The following is an 18,687-nucleotide window of genomic DNA, read 5'->3' as shown; positions in this document are numbered from 1 at the left end:
TGTGAGCACCCCAAGATCATGGGGATGGTGTGAGCACCCCGAGATGGGTGATGGTGTGAGGACCTTGGGGACATGGGGATGATGTGAGCACCCCAAGATAGGGGATGGTGTGAGCATTCGGGGACATGGGGGTGATGTGAGCACCCCAAGAACATGGGGATGGTATGAGCACCCCAAGATGGATGATGCTGTGAGCATCCTGGGGACATGGGGATTGGGTGAGCACCCCAAGAACATGGGGATGGTGTGAGCACCCCGAGATGGGTGATGGTGTGAGCACCCCAAGATGCAGGATGGGGTGAGCACCTTGGGGACATGGGGGTGATGTGAGCACCCCAAGGATGGTGATGGTATGAGCACCCCAAGATCATGGGGATGGTGTGAGCAACCCAAGATGGGTGATGGTCTGAGCACTTGGGGGACATGGGAATGATGTGAGCACCCCAAGATGGGGGATTGTGTGACCATTCGGGGACATGGGGGTGATGTGAGCACCCCAAGAACATGGGGATGGTGTGAGCACCCCACGGACGTGGGGATGATTTGAGCGCCCCAAAATCATGGGGATGGTGTGAGCACCCCAAGATGGATGATGCTGTGAGCATCCTGGGGACATGGGGATTGGGTGAGCACCCCAAGAACATGGGGATGGGGTGAGCACCGCAAGAATCGTGATGGTTTGAGCACCCCAAGATCATGGGGATGGTGTGAGCACCCCAAGATGGGTGATGGTGTGAAGACCTTGCGGACATGGGGATGGTGTGAGGACGCTGGGGACATGGGGGTGATGTGAGCACCCCAAGATCATGGGGACGATGTGAGCACTCCAAGATGGGGGATTGTGTGAGCATTCTGAGGACATGGGGGTGGTGTGAGCACCCCAAGAACATGGGGATGGGGTGAGCACCCCGAGATGGGTGATGGTGTGAGGACCTTGGGGACATGGGGATGGTGTGAGCACCCCAAGATGGGTGATGCTTTGATCATTCTTGGGACACGAGGGTGATGTGAGCACCCCAAGAACATGGGCATGGTGTGAGCACCCCAGGAATGGTGATGGTATGAGCACCTCAAGATCATGGGGATGGTGTGAGCACCCCAAGAACACGAGGATGGTGTGAGCACCCCAAGATGGGTGATGGTGTGAAGACCTTGCGGACATGGGGATGGTGTGAGGACCTTGGGGACATGGGGATGGTGTGAGCACCCCAAGAATGGTGATGGCATGAGCACCCCAAGGACATGGGGACAGTATGAGCACCCCAAGATGGGTGATGGTGTGAGGACCTTGGGGACATGGGGATGGTGTGAGCACCCCAAGGGTACGGGGTACCATCCCCAAGATGGGGGATTCTGTGAGTGAGTCCTGGGGAGGGAGGCAGAGGAGGAGAAGAGTGAGATGAACCACGATACCTCTTGTTGGATCCAGGGTGGCAATAAGGCACTGGGAACCACAACGGGGTACTTGAAAATTACTCTGATGATGGCACGGGATCCTTCTGGGCTCTCTTTCACTTTGCTTCTGAGTATCTGGAGATGAAAAGTGACTCCAAAAGTGATTCCCGAGCTGGAACGAGAAGCAATCACTTCCAAACTCAAAGAAAGGCACTGATGTTCTGCCTGGAACTGTTATTGCTCTCCCTGCAGCAGGACGGGGCCATGGTGGGGGGGGGAAGGATGAGACCTGGTCCCAAGAGGTGCCCCCAAACCCAACGTGAGATGCTGGGATGATGGCTGCAGGAAGCATGGAGTGTTAGGGTGCTCTCCCACCCCCCACTCGGCCACTCAGAGGTAGTGGGAGCCATTGGGAGCCATTGAGAGCCACCAAGAGCCACTAAGAGCTAAGAGGGGATACTGGGAGCTACTGGGAGCCATTGGGAGCCATTGGGAGCCACCAAGAGCTAAGAGGGGCCACTTCGAGCTACTGGGAGCCATTGAGAGCCACCAAGAGCCACTAAGAGTTAAGAGAGGATACTGGGAGCTACTGGGAGCCATTGAGTGCCACCAAGAGCTAAGAGGGGCCACTGGAAGCCATTGGGAGCCACCAAGAGCCACTAAGAGCTAAGAGAGGATACTGGGAGCTACTGGGAGCCATTGGGAGCCACTGGGAGCCACCAAGAGCCACTAAGAGCTAAGAGGGGCCACTGGGAGCTACTGGGAGCCAGTGAGAGCCATTGGGAGCTATTGGGAGCCACCAAGAGATACTAAGAGCTAAGAGGGGATACTGGGAGCTACTGGGACCCTTTGGGAGCCACTGGAAGCCACTGAGAGCCACTAAGAGCTAAGAGGGGATACTGGGAGCTACTGGGAGCCATTGAGAGCCATTGGGAGCCACCGAGAGCCACCAAGCGCCACCAATGGCTAGGAGGGGCCACTGGGAGCTACTGGGAGCCATTGGAAGCCACTGAGAGCAATTGAGAGCCACTGAGAGTCACTGAGAGCCATTGGGAGCCACCGAGAGCTATGGGGGGCCCTCGGGAGTGTGAGAGCAATTGAGAGCCACCAAGAACCACCAGGAGCCACTCAGAGCCACTGAGAGCCTTTGAGAGCCACTGGGAGCGACTGGGAGCCACTGAGAGCTACTGAGAGCTATGGGGGTGGGGGGCACTGGGAACCACTGAGAGCCACTGGAAGCCACTGGGAGCGACTGATTGCTACTGAGAGCAACTGAGAGCCACTGAGAGTGATCAAGAGGGGGGCTATGGGGGGGCCATTGGAAGCCACTGAGAACAACTGAGAGTCAGTGAGAGCCACTGAGAGCTACTGGGAGCCACTGAGGGCCACTGAGAGCTATTGGGAGCCATCAAGAGCTACAGGGGGCCACTGGGAGCCACTGAGAGCAATAGAGATCCACCAACAGCCATCAGGAGCAAATGAGAGTCACTGAGAGCCACTGGGAGCCATTGAGAGCCACCAAGATCTATAGGGAGGGGGCACTGAGAGTGATTGAGAGCCACTGGGAGCCACTGAGAGCCATTGGGAGTGATTGAGAGCCACTGAGAGGCAGCAAGAGCTATGGGGGGACATTAGGAGCCACTGAGAGTAACTGAGAGCCACCAAGAGCCACCGGGAGCCACTGAGAGCAATTGAGAGCCACTGGGAGTCACTGAGAGCTACTGGGGGCCACTGAGAGTCACTGAGAGCAACTGAAGGTCAGTGAGAGCCACTGAGAGCTACAGGGGGCCACTGGGAGCCACTGAGGGCCACCAAGAGCTTCGGGGGGCCATTGGGTGCCACTGGGAGCAATTGAGAGCCACCAAGAGCTACTGGGTGCCACTGAGCGTGATTGAGAGCCACTGGGAGCCACTAGGAGCCACCAAGAGCCACCAAGAGCCACCGAGGGCCACTGGGAGTCACTGCGAGGTGCCGACAGCCATTCAGAGCCCCTGGGGGATGCGTGGCTCCATCTGGGATGTCCCATCCCGAGTTGGGTTCCATGAGGACCGGGAGACGCAGCACCGGACAGCGGCGAGAAGTCACCGCTGTTATCAGAACCCACCAACAATGGGAGATCCCTTACAGCTCGGCCAGGGCAGCCCCGCAGCTTTCAGAGAGCTCTGAACAACCAGCAAGGAGAACGGAGCCGCCCAGAAAAGGTTTTTAATAGTCGACATCTGTCCAAACAGATGGGGAAATAATAAAGAGACGGGGGGAGAATGCGCCCTTTACGCGGAGATGCCCCCACAGCTCCCACGGAGAGACACAAAAAGACATTTTGCACGCAGTGCATCTCACCAACATCTTTATACACAGGCTGGGAAAAGGCGACAGGTAACAGTCATTGGGAAAGGGTCAACCTTTGTACAACGCTCGATGGAGAGGTCGGAGCGGTACCGTAATGCCCTTCCAGCAGTGAGGTAAGTGAGCTCTGGGTGAGATAAGTGAACACGTTGGGGCTTCGTTGCTCACGATCCATCCGGCAGGAGGTTTCTGTGCATACGTACGTAGCAAGAGCTGCTCGGGGTCCTGGGAACGGCCCATCGGATGGCACCGCCGGCAGCTGCCACGGAGGGAAACCATCACCCAGAGGTCACCTCCTCACTCCCTGCGGCCTGCCAACTTCAGCCACACCACCGAAACGCATTTGCAGAGATGGTTTAACGCACGGCGTGTGCTTCTGGAGGCTCCCGCTTCAGCTCAGACCTATAGAAACGGTGCATAATCCTGGAGAGAAGCTAAGGCACTGTCCATAATTAGCTAACGACGCACGGCTGCCCCGACCGAAGGTTTCTTTTTGCAATTTGCCATGCAGAGGTAAAATCGCAGCCCAAACCCTCCTTGTGAACGGTTTTGGAACCTGCCAACCCTGTGCTCAGAGCTCGCAGCGCCCGGCTGGGCCGTGGCACGCTGTAATAAGAGGGATTGATCACCTACGTGTGGGTTGGAGAGAGGACCTCACCTCTCCGGGGACCAGCAATGGGATTCCAGCCCGGAACTCAACGCTACACTTTCCCCCCAGGTATGGAGAGGGAATGCAGCACCGGCAATCTGCCTTCGCTGCTCTTAGTGTGCAGCGAGGAAGAATTCAAGCACGAGGTCCAATTAAAAACCAAAGCAAAGAGAAACGTTGATTCGACCCCCCCTTCCCCCCCCTCCCCCCCTGAGTTTCCACCTCGCTCTCGGACCACATCTCACTGCTCCAGCTTGCAACGCCCGACTGTGTGCGTATAAACACGGATGGAAGCACACGTACTGCAGATATGTATCCATAGACACACTCACACGCGTCCAAAACCGAAACTCCATACACCATACAGACACGGACAGATTCCAAACGCTGCACGTAGAAGAGGAAGGACAGGGCTAGGTGTAACTTCGGGCTTCATTGCTTCCTGACCAAATAGCACAGGTGGGGAGGCTTTTCTCATGGATACAGTTGGGCTAAGCCGATCCCCACGATGCCCACTTTGCATCCAACGTCACCCGAGCCAGGCATGGGGCTGCCATCCACCTCCGGGTCTGTTCTGCACTGCAGAGCCCTAAACCCAGCGGGGAGGAAGCCTCTGGTTGGTGCTGTGAGTCCCTCAGTAAGTACACCACGCTTGCAGTCTGCTCACTGCTGGGTTTGAAAGACGTCATTACCAGCTTCCCTTTAGACTTACAGACTCAAAGCCAAAAGGTGGGAGGGAGAGGGCAACGGAAGGCACAGACAGAGAAATCCTTGCACACCTCTGGGACATCCCGGGCTGCTCTGCTCCTCCAAAGCCAACCCCAACACAACACAGCATGCAGGGACAGCGGAGCAGAGCTGCTGTGATATCGGCCAGCACCGCGGTGCAAGGGCATGGCAGCATCTCATGCAAAGATGGGTGTATCAGGAGAAGAAGGGAGCTGAAAGCATCTCACACCGGGAGGAAGATCCCATTGTGCCTGCTGCTGATGGGGCTGTACGTGAGAAGGGACCGGGTAAGAACGCTGTCACCACCTGGAAGTTACTGGGACTGAACCCCATCACGGCTTTCCACCAGCTGCAGGGATCAGTATTTAATGAACGCTTTCCTAGAGCATCGTTTTTGGGTGTTTAAGGAACGCCCCCAAACCTGATTTCCAGAAAATCTCTAGCACCAATCCTCTGAAAGTTAAGACTTAATCAAACACGTTGCCAATGAGGAACCCCAAACTACTCATCCTGGCCGAGAGTGGGACAGGTCTCTAAGGAGCAAGCAGGGTAACGAAGCAGAAAGTGAGGGGTCTCCTTCCAGCACGAAGCATCTTTAAATTATCTCTTCTAAGTTAGGAGGAGGGAGGGGGAAGAGCTCCAGAACAACAGTGCTGTGCCACGCGAGCACCGAGGGATTGCAGCTGGGAGAAATCACAGCCGTCAGCAGCACGCAGCCCCGGTGCTTTGCTTTCACACCGCCTCCCGTGATCCCATCTCCAGCTCTGGTGCTCTGAACCCACACCTTCCCCAAGGGCGACAATGGGAAGGTGTAAGGCTTGGGCATCCAACAGCCTCGTGCTGAGGGTGCGTCGCCATCGGACACCGATCCTGCAGAGCAGAACGACTCGAGCAGTGAAAGCGTTGCGTCCGTCTCACCCCCAACACACACCCGGTGCCTCTCAGCACGGTTAGGAAAACCTCACGTGCACGACATACAGATCACAGTTAAAAAGAAAGGCTGTGTCTTCCTTGGAGCCCGAAGTCTGGCTAGGATGCCCTTTGCTCGTAACAACAGATCGGAGCGAGGTACTTCTCATACTCACAGGGTCAAGTCTCTCGTTATGCACAGGTGGGAATACATTGGAAAAGAAGCTATTTGGCTACCTACGTGTCGAGCTTCATGCTTTTATTCCAAAGTGAACGGTCTTCCAGCTCAGATCTAACGAAAGAAGCAGCGCTGGATGCTGATGGGTTGGTGCCAGCACACGGCTTACACACCAGGCAGGCTGGCAGGGGGTGGTGACCCATTGCCACCACCCGCAGCTCGGGGCTGCAGCGGCCCAACAGCTACAGCTGTATGATCTGTGTGCACGAGTCCGTCTGGGAAGGAGCTCAACGCAGGGGTAAAAACCAGAGCAGAGCTGGCACGGTCCTTACAGGTCCATGGCAGGTCCTGTGCTGCGTGGGTAAGCACCCATCTCTGTAACTGACCTTGCTCCCAGGCAGCGTGAGGTGCAGTCCGGTGCTGTGTGTTGCTGTGCTCAACCATCCCACGTCCCCCAGCTCACCACGACCGCCTGCCCCAGGGAGGGGGGAAGGGGGGGTAAAGTAACAGCAGGAGTCCTGTGCTGGGGCCATTTCATTCTCCAATGTTGTCCAATGCTAGGTACAAAGTGCAAAAGTGTTGCTGTTCCTGCATCCATTAAAAAAAAAACTTTAAAAACAGAACAAAAACAAACAGAAGGGGAAAAAAAAAAAAGGGAAAAAAAAAAAAGGGAAAAAAAAAAAACGACGACAAAAAAAAAAGAAAAAAAAAAAAAAAAAGGATTTTCGTAATAATCATTTGAAAATACAATAGTCTCCAAAAAAGCCAGCAAACACCTGATAACCTGTTTGTGCCATATCTGCTCTTGCTCCCGCAGGGCAGCAGTCCGGCGCATCGCCCTCCTCTCGGCCTCGTTACCTTCTTTGCATCCTCTGCAGCCAACGGAGCACATCTGGGAGGTGGAGCTGTGATGGCTCAGGCAGCAGAGGCCAACCCGAGGTCGTGCAGAGAACCAGGCTGCCTCTCACTGACAGAGCACGGAGCAATCAATTCACCGGAGCCACGCAGAGCCTGGCTGCTTCTCGAGACAGTTCAGCATGACAGCAGGTTAAGCTACCTGGCCTCTGGCTTGGGACGACGTCAGTGAGATCCCTCCCATCCCACACAAAAGAAAAAAAATAAAAAGAAAACCCCTCCCTGCCTCGTCCCGTTTAAAGTGTTTGCATCTTTTCCTCCTATGAAATGTTTCTGATAAGGCTTTATTGCTATACAAAAAGCGGTGCAAATGCTGCCCCCCGAGGGCAGCTCCATCAGGAACTTTGGTCACACGACTGCGGGACTGCTGCGTGCTGTCCGTGTCCCAGCGTTAGACCTGCTACCTTTCTGAAGAGAAGCTGAATACTGTGTGCAATAACACTAAGAAAATAGGACTTGAACCCCAAATACAAAACAAAACCAAGGGAGAGAAGGGGAGGGGACAGGAACTGAAGTTAGGCAGAAGGCTTGCTGGGGAAGAATCCCATCATTCCTGTGATGACGACGAACCGATGGATGCTACATTTAGACAATGCGAGTGTCTTTTCAGAACAGATTGTTGGCGTTGAAACTCCGGGTCTGGTCCTGAATGCCAGCTCTCTCATCAATGCAGCATTTATTAAAAAATAAAATTAAAATGGGGGGGGGGGGGGAAAAAAAAAAAAAAAAAAAAGGAAAAAAAAAAAAAGGACAAATTGCATCACCAGGTAGCAGCCTGGCCTGGATCACACACGTCCCATTGCATCTGTGTCATCAAGCAGGGCCATTTAATGTGGCTTCAGCACAAGGCAAGGCTTCTTCTTTCCTAAGGGCAAACACGAAGAGTGATATTAGAGGAACACAGCCCTGTAGGTCCTCCTGCTCCTGAAGCTTAATTCTGGATACTCTCCTCTACAGCAGCACCTGAGCCATCCCTCCTGTCCTTCTGCTTCTTCTACCTGCTATAAAGCCATCAGCTTTCCCAGTCAGAACCTCCCCCAAACCCTTCACAAAATCCTCAATCTCCATCAATCCACAATTCTCCATCAGCAGAGGGGTGGCCAGCAGGGACAGGGAGGGGATTGGCCCTCTCTGCTCTGCCCTCGTGAGGCCCCATCTGCAGTACTGTGTCCAGGTGTGGGGCCCCCAATACAAGAAAGACAGGGAGCTGTTGGGGAGGGTCCAGAGGAGGGCCACAAAGATGATGAGAGGGCTGCAGCACCTCCCCTACAAAGACAGGCTGAGGGAGCTGGGCTTGTTCAGCCTGGAGAAGAGAAGGCTGTGGGGTGACCTCATTGCAGCCTTCCAGCACCTAAAGGGAGCCTACAAACAGGAGGGGAGCCAACTTGAGGGTTAGATAATAGCAGGACAAGGGGAAACGGTTTGAAGTTGAAGGAGGGAAGGTTGAGGTTGGATGTGAGGGGGAAGTTGTTGACAGAGAGAGTGGTGAGGTGCTGGAACAGCTGCCCAGAGAGGCTGTGGATGCCCCGTCCATCCCTGGAGGTGTTGAGGGCCAGGTTGGATGTAGCCCTGGGCAGCCTGGGCTGGTATGAAATGTGGAGGTTGGTGACCCTGCACGCAGCAGGGGGGTTGGAGTTTCATGCTCCTTGAGGTCCCTTCCAACCCGGGCCATTCTGTGTGATTCTATGCAAAATTAAAGCCCAGACCCCTCAGTGCTCCTCTGCCTCCACTATAGGTGCAGTCCTGCTGCCTTGCTTCCCTGCCTTGTCCCTGAACAGGGATGTGTAGGGCCAACACTGGATGTCTCTGCAGGGCCACACACCCTCCCCAAACTGTGGATTCAAATGCTACAGCTCCCCCGCACAGCTCCTGTGCGAGCAGCAGTGCTGCTGACACCCAGAACAGACGTGGGATTCAGAGGACTGGTGGCACAGAGCTCAAAGCACGGGCCTGAACTTCCTCCTCACATCACAGGTATGAGCAGAAGGTCCCACAGGACAGCCCAGCTGCCTGGCTCTGTCACCTGGGACTGTCTGACACGGGGTTCTGGTGTGGGCAGTGCTGCTGGGTTGGATCAGCTCACCTGTCTTTCGTGGCCGTTTCCGTGACCGGCGCTGTGTTCTGGTGCTCCTCTGGGTGCTGGGCAGCGTTGTTCAGTGGTTTGGATGCTTTGGTCGTTCCCATGTCTGTGATGGTCAGCTTATCAATCACCATGCAGCCCGCATCGCTGTGTGGGGAGAAGTTACGGTCACGTTAAAGTGTCAGTGAATGGGGTTTAAACTTTTATCCAAGGGGAAATACATTCTTCCTCCTCCTCCTCTCCTGGCACAGGCCGCAGAGTTGCCATAGGGAAAGAAGAACCAAAAATAAAGTGGGGGTTAAAAAGCATCATGTTATGCATACATGATCCCAGGGACGGAACGGCTCTCATAGGACAGGCTGAGAGCTGGAGAAGAGAAGGCTGTGAGGTGATGTGAGAGCAGCCTGTATTTAACAAGGAGCTGCAGGGAAGGAGGGGACAGACTCTTGAGCAGGGTCTGCGGTGGGAGAACAAGGGGGAAATGGCTTCAAGCGTGAAGAGAGTTAGGTTGGGTCTAAGGAAAAAGCCTTTCACAGTGAGGGTGGTGAGGCAGTGGCACAGGTTGGCCAGAGATGTGGTGGATGCCCCATCCCTGGAGGCTTTCAAGGCCAGGCTGGATCAGGCCCTGGGCAGCCTGATGGAGCTGTGGTTCTATCTGGCTTCGAGAAGGCTTTTGATGCCTGAATGCCTGCATGATGCTTTAGACAAGAAGGGATTCTCTGCGGAGATTCAGGTGCTGCACAATGGCGACAGTCCAACCTGTTCTGCTCTACTGCCAAAATGCAAAGCTTCCTCAGGATAACGAGAGAGGTTTCTCCTGGAAGCGCCTGGAAAAACAGGACTAAAACACATCCACAGCTCCTACCTACATAAGTTGCCACAGAACCATTCTATAGCAGAACTGATGCCCAGACCACGTGAAGCAACGTGCTGCTCTTTGTATGAAGACAACAGCATCAGGAGCTCACTTCCATTCTGACAGCACTTCAGCAGGTTTCCCCTGGCTTTAGGGGGAATGTTTTAGAACTGCAGCTCTTTGGGGCACTTCTCTCCTGCCCAGCTTCAGCACTCACTCCTCTGATACCATGCAAAAGCCACAGCTTCTCCTTCTGTCCCTCCTCAGCTCTGACTGCTGGGAGCCTCTTGCATCCAGCAGAAGCGCTCACGCTGCAGCTTTGCTGGATATCCAGCTGTGCCAAACCAGCTGTGCCACGGAGGAATCCACCTGACAGCACGTAATGCTGCTCCTGAGGTTACGTGCAATGCTCATCTAACATCTCGTTACCAAAGGGCCCGTAAGGAATTCAGGCTGCATGAGCTCCAAGAACCTCAGGAAGGAGTGGGTTTGGTGCTGCATGGAACTGCTTCAGCTGGAGCTCAGCCCTACCCACCTCTGAATCAGATATCCTCTGGTCTGACGGGGAAACAATCAGTGTCACAGACAATGAAATGCTGTAAAGATGCTCCAGGAAACACAGAGGTACGATGGACATTGGAGCAGGATGTGGATGAGAAGCATGGCTGAGCACAGCTCATGCTGAGCCCTCCTGGAGAGGAGCGCTGCATGCACTGTTGGTGTTGGGTGGGCAGCAGTTGGGTATGGGGAGGTCTGGACACCAAACTCACATGCAATCTGCCACTGGAAAGGCCAACGTGTCTGCAGGAAAGACCCCACCTGTGCCAACTATGGCACAAAACGTTCACCTCTGGTTGGTGAAATGGGACCTCTGATCAAGTCAATGCAGTTTCACTCTTCTTTCTGAACAGAAGAGCACTGATGTTTGACAAGAACGCTGCTGTCATGCTCCATGCCTTGCTCCATGCTCCATGCCTTGCTCCATGCTCCATGCCTTGCTCCATGCTCCATGCCTTGCTCCATGCTCCATGCTTTGCTCCATGCTGCGTGCATGCTTGTCCACTCCACTCCACTCCATTCCATTCCAGCAGCAAAAGGAGCTGCAAGCACACAGCTGCACCCCACGCCGTGCAGGACCGATGGGCAGCAGAGGAGGCACAAAGGAAAACACATCCCAGATGGGAGAGCTCAAAACATCCACTGTGAGCACGTAGCTCAGCTCAGGGCTGGGGCCAACTGCAGCAGGAAGGCCAGCTTGCACTGCTGTGGGATGGAGGAGGTTTGACCCCAGAGCTGTGTGTGATCAGAAGCAAGAGGTGATTTCTAGCACTGTTATACAGAAATGCAATGCTTGGTCCCGTTTTGGGCACCTCACCTTTTGAGGGACATGTGCACAGCTCAGTGGCAAAGCACTTGGAAAGCACCAAGTGCAAGAGCTGCCCTTCATCTCTAATGCTAAGAAGAGCTGGCAGCAGGGCACGCACACATCTGCATCCCTCCAGCAAGAAGCACAGCCTGGGAGGCAGCCCTTGGGAACAAGCAGTGCATGCTCAGCTGCTTACAGAAGAGCCTGAAAAATGCCCAAAGTTGTTAATTAGTGCATTAGTAAGTTGGATAAGCACGTGCCATAAGGAACCATGTTTGCGAAGCGTTGCATTTCTCAGAGCTTCGGAAAGCTGCAGCCTTTGGGGATGGAGGTGATGCTGAGCTGCATTCCCTGAGCTCAGCCAGAGGGGTCAGCTGCTGTTCAGCACACACCTCTCCTTTCTGGACCTGACAGCGCAGTGTTTCCCTCAACGTGCTCTTAGAACAGCCCTGAGATGTGCTTACTGCAGTGATGTTCTCCTTTTGGTCTGTGATCTTATAGAAAGCACGGCAGTCTCGCTTGCTTTGCTTGCACAGCAGCTGGGAAACCCGGTTTACATGGGTGAGCTTTAGAAAACAACGAGGTAAAAACCCCCGGTTGAAAGCAGAAAGCAAACTTCATTCAAAAATAAGATGTTATTTTGTAAGAAATATGTACAGCACGCAGATGAAACATCTGCTCTTGCTGCCAGAGAGTGTGAGCAGAGCGCGTGGCTGCACCGTGGGCAGAGCAAACCACACTGCAAACCACAGCCAGCAGCACAACAGCTTCCCTTTGCAACTGCAAAACACATTTCCTCTTTGCAGGAAGAGCTGACAGGGGAGGAGTGGCAGAAGCTGGAGGACACACGACACGAGTGAGCACCACGACTGCATGTTTTGTTAGCAGGCAGGCTGGCCGTGAGCATGCTCGACAAAGGACAACACACATCCCCGTGTTCAGTGCTTGGAAGTGCTTGCTCTTTCTAGGATCTGTTTGGATTGATTGGGAAATGCTGAGGTTTCCCAGTGTTCCTCTGCTTCTGGCCCAGCATGGAGTGGGAGCAGCTACGTGTACGGTGGATGTTTGGAACCCTGAGCCATACGTACCCTCTGCCTGCAGGTCTAAAGACTCTGAGCAATGCCCACCACGAGAGAGAGGCAGCGAGAGGCAGGACAGGGAGAGAGCGAAGGAAGGGAGAGAAAGAGAACAGTAAAGATGGCTGAAAAAAAAACAGACAGAAGAGTTTCACTTTGCAACCTTATCCCCGGGTGGTTCCTTCCAGGAGAAGGGGCAGGAATGTTCCAAAGGGTCTCAGGGAGTGCAGCCACCGAACACTGCATTTCCCACACGATATTCACATCCGTATCCAAAAAAAAGAAAGCAGAAGATTCAATACCCCACCGAGAGCATCTTCCTCATGCCTGGCACACAAACTCCTCAGTTATCACAGATCTGGAAGCCCTCTGGTCAGAGAGCTTCTGCAAAATGACTTCTTCACAAGGAACGACCAGCTGAAAGGTCCCTCCCAACCGAAGCCATCCTATGAGTATCCACAGTTAGAGATGGGAAGCGAGCTAACTGCGTCTCAAATGCTTTCTTTGCATGTGATTTTTAAGCTGCTCCTACAAACGTCGGCTGCCTTAAGCAGAAGTGCCACCTATCTGTGCAGGGAGATGCAACGGAGTGCTCAGGGTGTAAGGTTTGGGCAGGGAGAGAGCACCAGCAGACAGCATTGTGGTCATGGAGCGCTCTCAGAGGTGTGTGCTGCAGCACTGCAGCTTCACAGCCCTGGGGGTGGTGGGAAAACGGAGGGGGAAGACCTGTTTGTACAGAAGGAGAGGGTCTGTTGGAAGCTGAGAGCTTCTGGGAGAGAGAGAGAGACAAAAGTCCAAAAGAACCAAAAAGTTGACACCAGAGTCAGAGCAGAACTTGGGTCTGAGAACTGCTGCATCCAGTTGTGGAGCTGTGACAGCACAAAGCTACCAAGACACAGAGCCAGAGTTGGAGTTTTGCCTCCAGAAAGCCATCGAGAACCACATTTTCTATCTAGAATAGTCTGCAGTTATTAGTACAGCTCATTTACTTGGAATCAGTCAGGAAGGCGGTGAGAAACAAGCACATCCTCCATTGGCTACTGGGGGTGCACCACATCTGCTGCACGGAACGATGGACTGCTTTGGGAGGGTGGAGGCCATGGGAAGCTTCCACTGCCACCACTGGTCAATAGTTCAGACACTATGAGAAACTGAGCAGAGCTGGAGCAGCTGAAATCACAATCTGTGCAACAGGTCCTGTCCTCCCACAGCTTCTATTTCTGCTTTTGGCTGCGGTTACAGCGGGGAAGGGCTGCAGACACCTTTCAAGTGGAGACCGTGGTTACTCCAGTATGTCATTTCTTTGCCAAAATGGAATTAACTGATGCAGAACTGCAATCATGCAAAACCAGGCAGGTCCTGGACGTGCTTACTGACAGCGCTCAGGATATATGCACTCCTTTAGAGAGAAAACCATTCCAAGTGGCGCTGCGTGAAGCAGCAGGTGCAGCCCGCAGCAGCCAATCAGCCAAATCAGAAACCACCATCCCTGCTCCTGCTAGGAAATAAATGAGAGAGCTCAGAACAAGCCAAGACAAAATTTACACTGCCGTTGTGAGTCAAGACAGGGAGCTCCACACGTAACACAACTCCAAACCACCGTGCGGTGAGAGGAGCAACATCTGGAGCACGGTTTGTTTCAGATACCAGAGCCAATGGACTTCATTAGATATAATGCAAAGTGAGCACTGGGAAAGCAGAGGCTGCTTTTAGCACAGCAGGCAGCGTTCTGCTTCTCCTTCATCTTCCATTCTGTCAGTCTGCTTGGAGGTGCCATCCCTCAACAATCCGACTCCATTTACCAGCTGCAATTACAGCGAGCAGAGGCATCTCCAGAATCTCACTCATGGTGAGTACAAAGAGTAAAGGCTGCGTGAAGCACACAGCAAAAATGAAATCTGGTGTTGTTATGAAAAAATAAATTCAGAGTTGCTCAAACTTTTGGTTTACTTCCTTCTCCCAGAATGTTACCTCGTTCTGCAATCTCACTTCTTCCCTATGCCGCTGCTGTGCAGCCCCCATGGCACTGTGCTGGAGCCAAGCAGGAACTGACATCTTTTGGGGCACTGTGCACCATTCATCTTTTATTGTTTCTAAGATAGCACCTTGAGAATGAGGGAACAGTGACAGCTGGAGGCACTTCCATGCTCTCCTGCACGACAGCACACTGATTCCACGTCAGACCCTGCACCAACCCGGCCATTCCATGGCTCTATGGTCTGTAAGGTCCCTTCCAACCCAAGCACTCTGTGGTCTATAAAGACCCTTCCAACCCAACTATTCCACGGCTGTATGATCTATAAAGTTCCTTCCAACCCAACCATTCCATGGCTGTATGGTCTATAAGGTCCCTTCAGACCCAACCATACTCTGGTTCTATGGTCTCTAAAGCCCCTTCCAACCCAACCACTCTATGGCTCTATGATCTTTAAGGACCCTTCAGACTCAACCCAAGCCATCCTCTGACTCTATAATGTATAAGATCCCTTTCAACCCAACGACTCTATGGCTCTACGATCCATAAGGTCCCTTCCAACCCAACCATACTGGGATTCTATGGCTTTATACCCATAAGGTCCCTTCCAACCCAACCACTCTGTGGCTCTATGATCCATAAGGTCCCATCCAACCCAACCATTCTCAGACTCTATGGTCTGTAAGGTCCCATCCAACTCAACCATTCTATGGCTCTATGATCTACAACATCCCTTCCAACCCCACCATTCTGGGATTCTGTGATCCCCACAACCAGCACAGACCTGGACCTGCGCAGCAAGGAGGATGGATGGGTGACATGAGCTACAATGACCCATGCACATTTCTTGCAATAAACCTACCATAAACACTTTATTAAAGCAGAACCCCTGCAAGGAGGAAGCTGAAAGACATCCTCACACTCAAAACATTTGGGATCTACCGAGAAGATGGCACCAATCCCCACCAACACAATGGGTTACGACTGCTCCGAGCTCCCCCTGAGTGTCCCCGTTCCCACCTGGTGAAAACGGCCTTCTCGTTCTTTGCATCCATCGTCAGCTTGACTGTTTCCTGGCCTGCACCTGTGCTGATGGTCTCTGTGACGACGTCTCCTTTCTCATCCTCATCCTCGCTGTCTGAGCCGCCCGAGGAGCTGCTGTCCGAGGCCACCAGCGGTGCCTTCCGCGTGACGCAGACGTTCCAGACGCAGGGAGAGGCCGTGCTGACTGTGGGGGAGCAAATGGGGGCACTGTGCAGAACCTACAGACCCAGCAGCAACTCCCAGGTGTGACCCTGAGGATGCACAGGGATGCAAAACGCAGCGCGTGAGGTTATTTTTTCCATCAGCAGAGGGGTGGCCAGCAGGGACAGGGAGGGGATCAGCCCTCTCTGCTCTGCCCTCGTGAGGCCCCATCTGCAGTACTGCGTGGAGGTGTGGGGCCCCCAATACAAGAAAGACAGGGAGCTGTTGGAGAGGGTCCAGAGGAGGGCCACAAAGATGATGAGAGGGCTGCAGCACCTCCCCTGCAAAGACAGGCTGAGGGAGCTGGGCTTGTTCAGCCTGGAGAAGAGAAGGCTGTGGGGTGACCTCATTGCAGCCTTCCAGCACCTAAAGGGAGCCTACAAACAGGAGGGGAGCCAACTCTTTGGAAGGGTAGATAACAGCAGGATAAGGGGATATGGTTTGAAGTTGAAGGAGGGAAGGTTGAGGTTGGATGTGAGGGGGAAGTTGTTGACAGAGAGAGTGGTGAGGTGCTGGAACAGCTGCCCAGAGAGGCTGTGGATGCCCCGTCCATATGTGGAGGTGTTGAAGGCCAGGTTGGATGTGGCCCTGGGCAGCCTGGGCTGGTATGAAATGTGGAGGTTGGTGGCCCTGCTTGTGGTGGGGGGGTTGGAGTTTCATGATCCTTGATGTCCCTTCCAACCTGGGCCATTCTGTGTAATTCTGTGATTAATTTTAAAAGGAAAAAAAAAAAGAAGCAGCAATCAGTGTTCTCCATTGAGAAAGTCCTGCCACCTCATGTCTGCATTCAGCACAAACAGCAGAGTGTTCTTCACTTGGAGTTTGCTTATGGCACAACGCTGGCAGGAGTGGCTGACATCCCACGGAGCAGTGCTGCCACTCAGAGAGCTGGGCAGACTGAGTGTGGGGCAGAGAGGAATCAGATGGGACTCAGCAACAGCACTGCAGGGTCCTGCACATGGGGAGGAGCAGCTGCAGCATCAGGATAGGTTGGGAGCTGAGCTGCTGCAGAGGAGAGAAAGACCTGGGGAGTCCTGGTGGCCAGCAGGCTGACCATGAGCCAGCAGTGTGCCCTGGTGGCCAAAAAGGCCAGTGGGATCCTGAGGTGCACTTCACAGAGCGTGGTCACCAGGGCAGGGAGGTGCTCCTGCCCTCTGCTATGGGGTTACAGCTGCAGCACTGCGCCCAGTGTGGGGCTCCCCAGTTCCAGGCAGACTGGGAAGAGAGAGCCCAGCTGAGGGTGAAGAGATGGTGGGGGCCTGGAGCACCTCCTGATGGGGACAGGCTGAGAGCTCCACTGCTGTGCACGTGGAGAAGGCTGAGGGGGGTCTGAGCAGTGCTGGTGGATATCTGAAGGGTTGGGGGTGAGGAGGAGGGGGCCGGGCTGTGTTTGGTGGTGCCCAGCGCCAGGACAAGGGGCAGTGGGTACAGATTGGAGCCCAGGGAGATCAGAATGAAGTGCTGCAGCATCAGAGAGTGTTTCACTGCCCAGGGTTTGTACCTGCTCACATAGCTTGGTTCAGCACACGCTGCCTGCCTGATGATCACCAGCTGCATCGTTTTAAAGACATGCATCCCTAAAGCTGTCACCACTCAGCACCTGGGCTCTGCTGAACTCCTGAACTCAGCTGGAAATGCACCACAAAATGCACGTGGCAGAAGAACGCGCTGTGCTCTCCACTGCAGTCCCATCCACCAACCACAGAGCTGAGTTTGGCTCCACCGAAGTCCTTCATTACATTTGTTTTTAACTTAGGAAGGAGGAGGGAAGGCAACCAGGCTGAAGTTAACCAACGGACGTGGCACAACTACTGATCAGTCATCACATCCTTTTAATCGTTGGTGATTTTACAATTAAGCATACAGTCAAAAATAGGGTTGTTCCTTTTTAATAGGTCACAAAGAAACTGCCTTTGTTACACCAATTCTTACTAACTCAAAGCTCACCCTCTGCTTGCTGAACCGCAATCCACATTTGGGATTTCTGAGTCACTGTTTTCCCTGATGGAACAAAAAGAGCCTTCAAGGAAAGGAAGGCAGATGGTACAGGTGGGAAACTCTCCCCAGCGGGCTCAGAGTGCTTCAAAGAGCACAAATAATGCATCTCCTTTGCCCTGTAATGTTCTCACTTACAGTTCTTGTCCTGACTCTGCTTCGGGTTGCCGTCCGAATCGCTGCTTTCTGTGTCTGCAGGAGAACTGCACCGTGGGCCCGATTCGGAGCTGAGTGGGGAATGGAGAGGGAAAAACACCTTGAGAATGAAGGAGAGAGATCCTGGCTATGCTTCCAAGAGACCCTGAAAAAGGCTTTAGGGCACCGTTTCTTTCTGCCACCTTTATAAGTGTGAGAAAACGTAATAATTTCCCTTTGTTTTTTCATTCTTTGTAGTCTCGGTGTAGCAGCAGTTATGGGACACGTGCTACTCCTGTGCCACAAGGCACACTGTGCTACCACCAGTTAGAAGCACTGGAAGGCAAAGGGAAGCATGACGCAGAGCACTCAGACAACATTAAAATACAAAACAGGCAGCAAAGGGAGGGGGGAGGAGGAGAGGAGAAAAGATTCCGATCGTCATAACTTTACGTATTTCTCCATCCTGAAGTTAAAAAGAAACAAAAAAGGACTGGACTTTACCAACAGAAGGGCTGGAAGTCCGTGAACTTGGCCCACCCCTTCTCCGGTGCCGCGTTCTCTGGGGCTGCTGAGTCCCACACACTGGATCCAACATCCATGGCCACGCAGGGGGTGGGGGGCTTCGAGCTGACGGGCTCAAACACTGCGGTCCACCCGGAGCCTGAGGGCACACAACACCACCATGGGGCTTCCAGAGGCATCAGCTGCCCCCAAATACACCCCAGAGCCATCCCAGCAAGAAAGGAATTCAAGGGACCGTCCAACGGCACTCCTCTGTCCTTGGGAAGCTGCAGCTTACAGCTTGGAAATCTGATTTGATAGTAATGTTACCCAC

At 53.6% G+C, this 18,687-nt stretch overlaps 1 protein-coding gene across 9 annotated transcripts in view; it reads right to left on the bottom strand.

Annotated features, from left to right (window-relative positions):
- Positions 1-3,725: 3,725 nt before the first annotated feature.
- PPP6R2 (protein phosphatase 6, regulatory subunit 2) overlaps positions 3,726-18,687 on the bottom strand; it is a 71,481-nt gene continuing 56,519 nt past the window's right edge. For 4 of the 9 annotated variants that reach the window (XM_015278843.4, XM_046910319.1, XM_040662819.2 and 1 more), the window contains 6 exons: positions 18,354-18,513; positions 17,853-17,941; positions 15,495-15,702; positions 12,512-12,535; positions 9,205-9,348; positions 3,726-7,986 (listed from right to left, as the gene is read on the bottom strand). In XM_015278843.4, coding sequence (XP_015134329.2) covers positions 7,935-7,986; positions 9,205-9,348; positions 12,512-12,535; positions 15,495-15,702; positions 17,853-17,941; positions 18,354-18,513 — 677 coding nt within the window. In that variant the 3' untranslated portion in view covers positions 3,726-7,934. The remainder of the gene's footprint in view (positions 7,987-9,204; positions 9,349-12,511; positions 12,536-15,494; positions 15,703-17,852; positions 17,942-18,353; positions 18,514-18,687) is intronic. The other 5 variants (XM_040662863.2, XM_015280721.4, XR_005846098.2 and 2 more) reach the window with 4 other exon arrangements.

This window comes from Gallus gallus, chromosome 1 (genome assembly GCF_016699485.2).
Source record: "Gallus gallus isolate bGalGal1 chromosome 1, bGalGal1.mat.broiler.GRCg7b, whole genome shotgun sequence".
Taxonomy (NCBI): Eukaryota; Metazoa; Chordata; class Aves; order Galliformes; family Phasianidae; genus Gallus; species Gallus gallus.
This window is presented reverse-complemented; position numbering and strand designations above follow the sequence as displayed.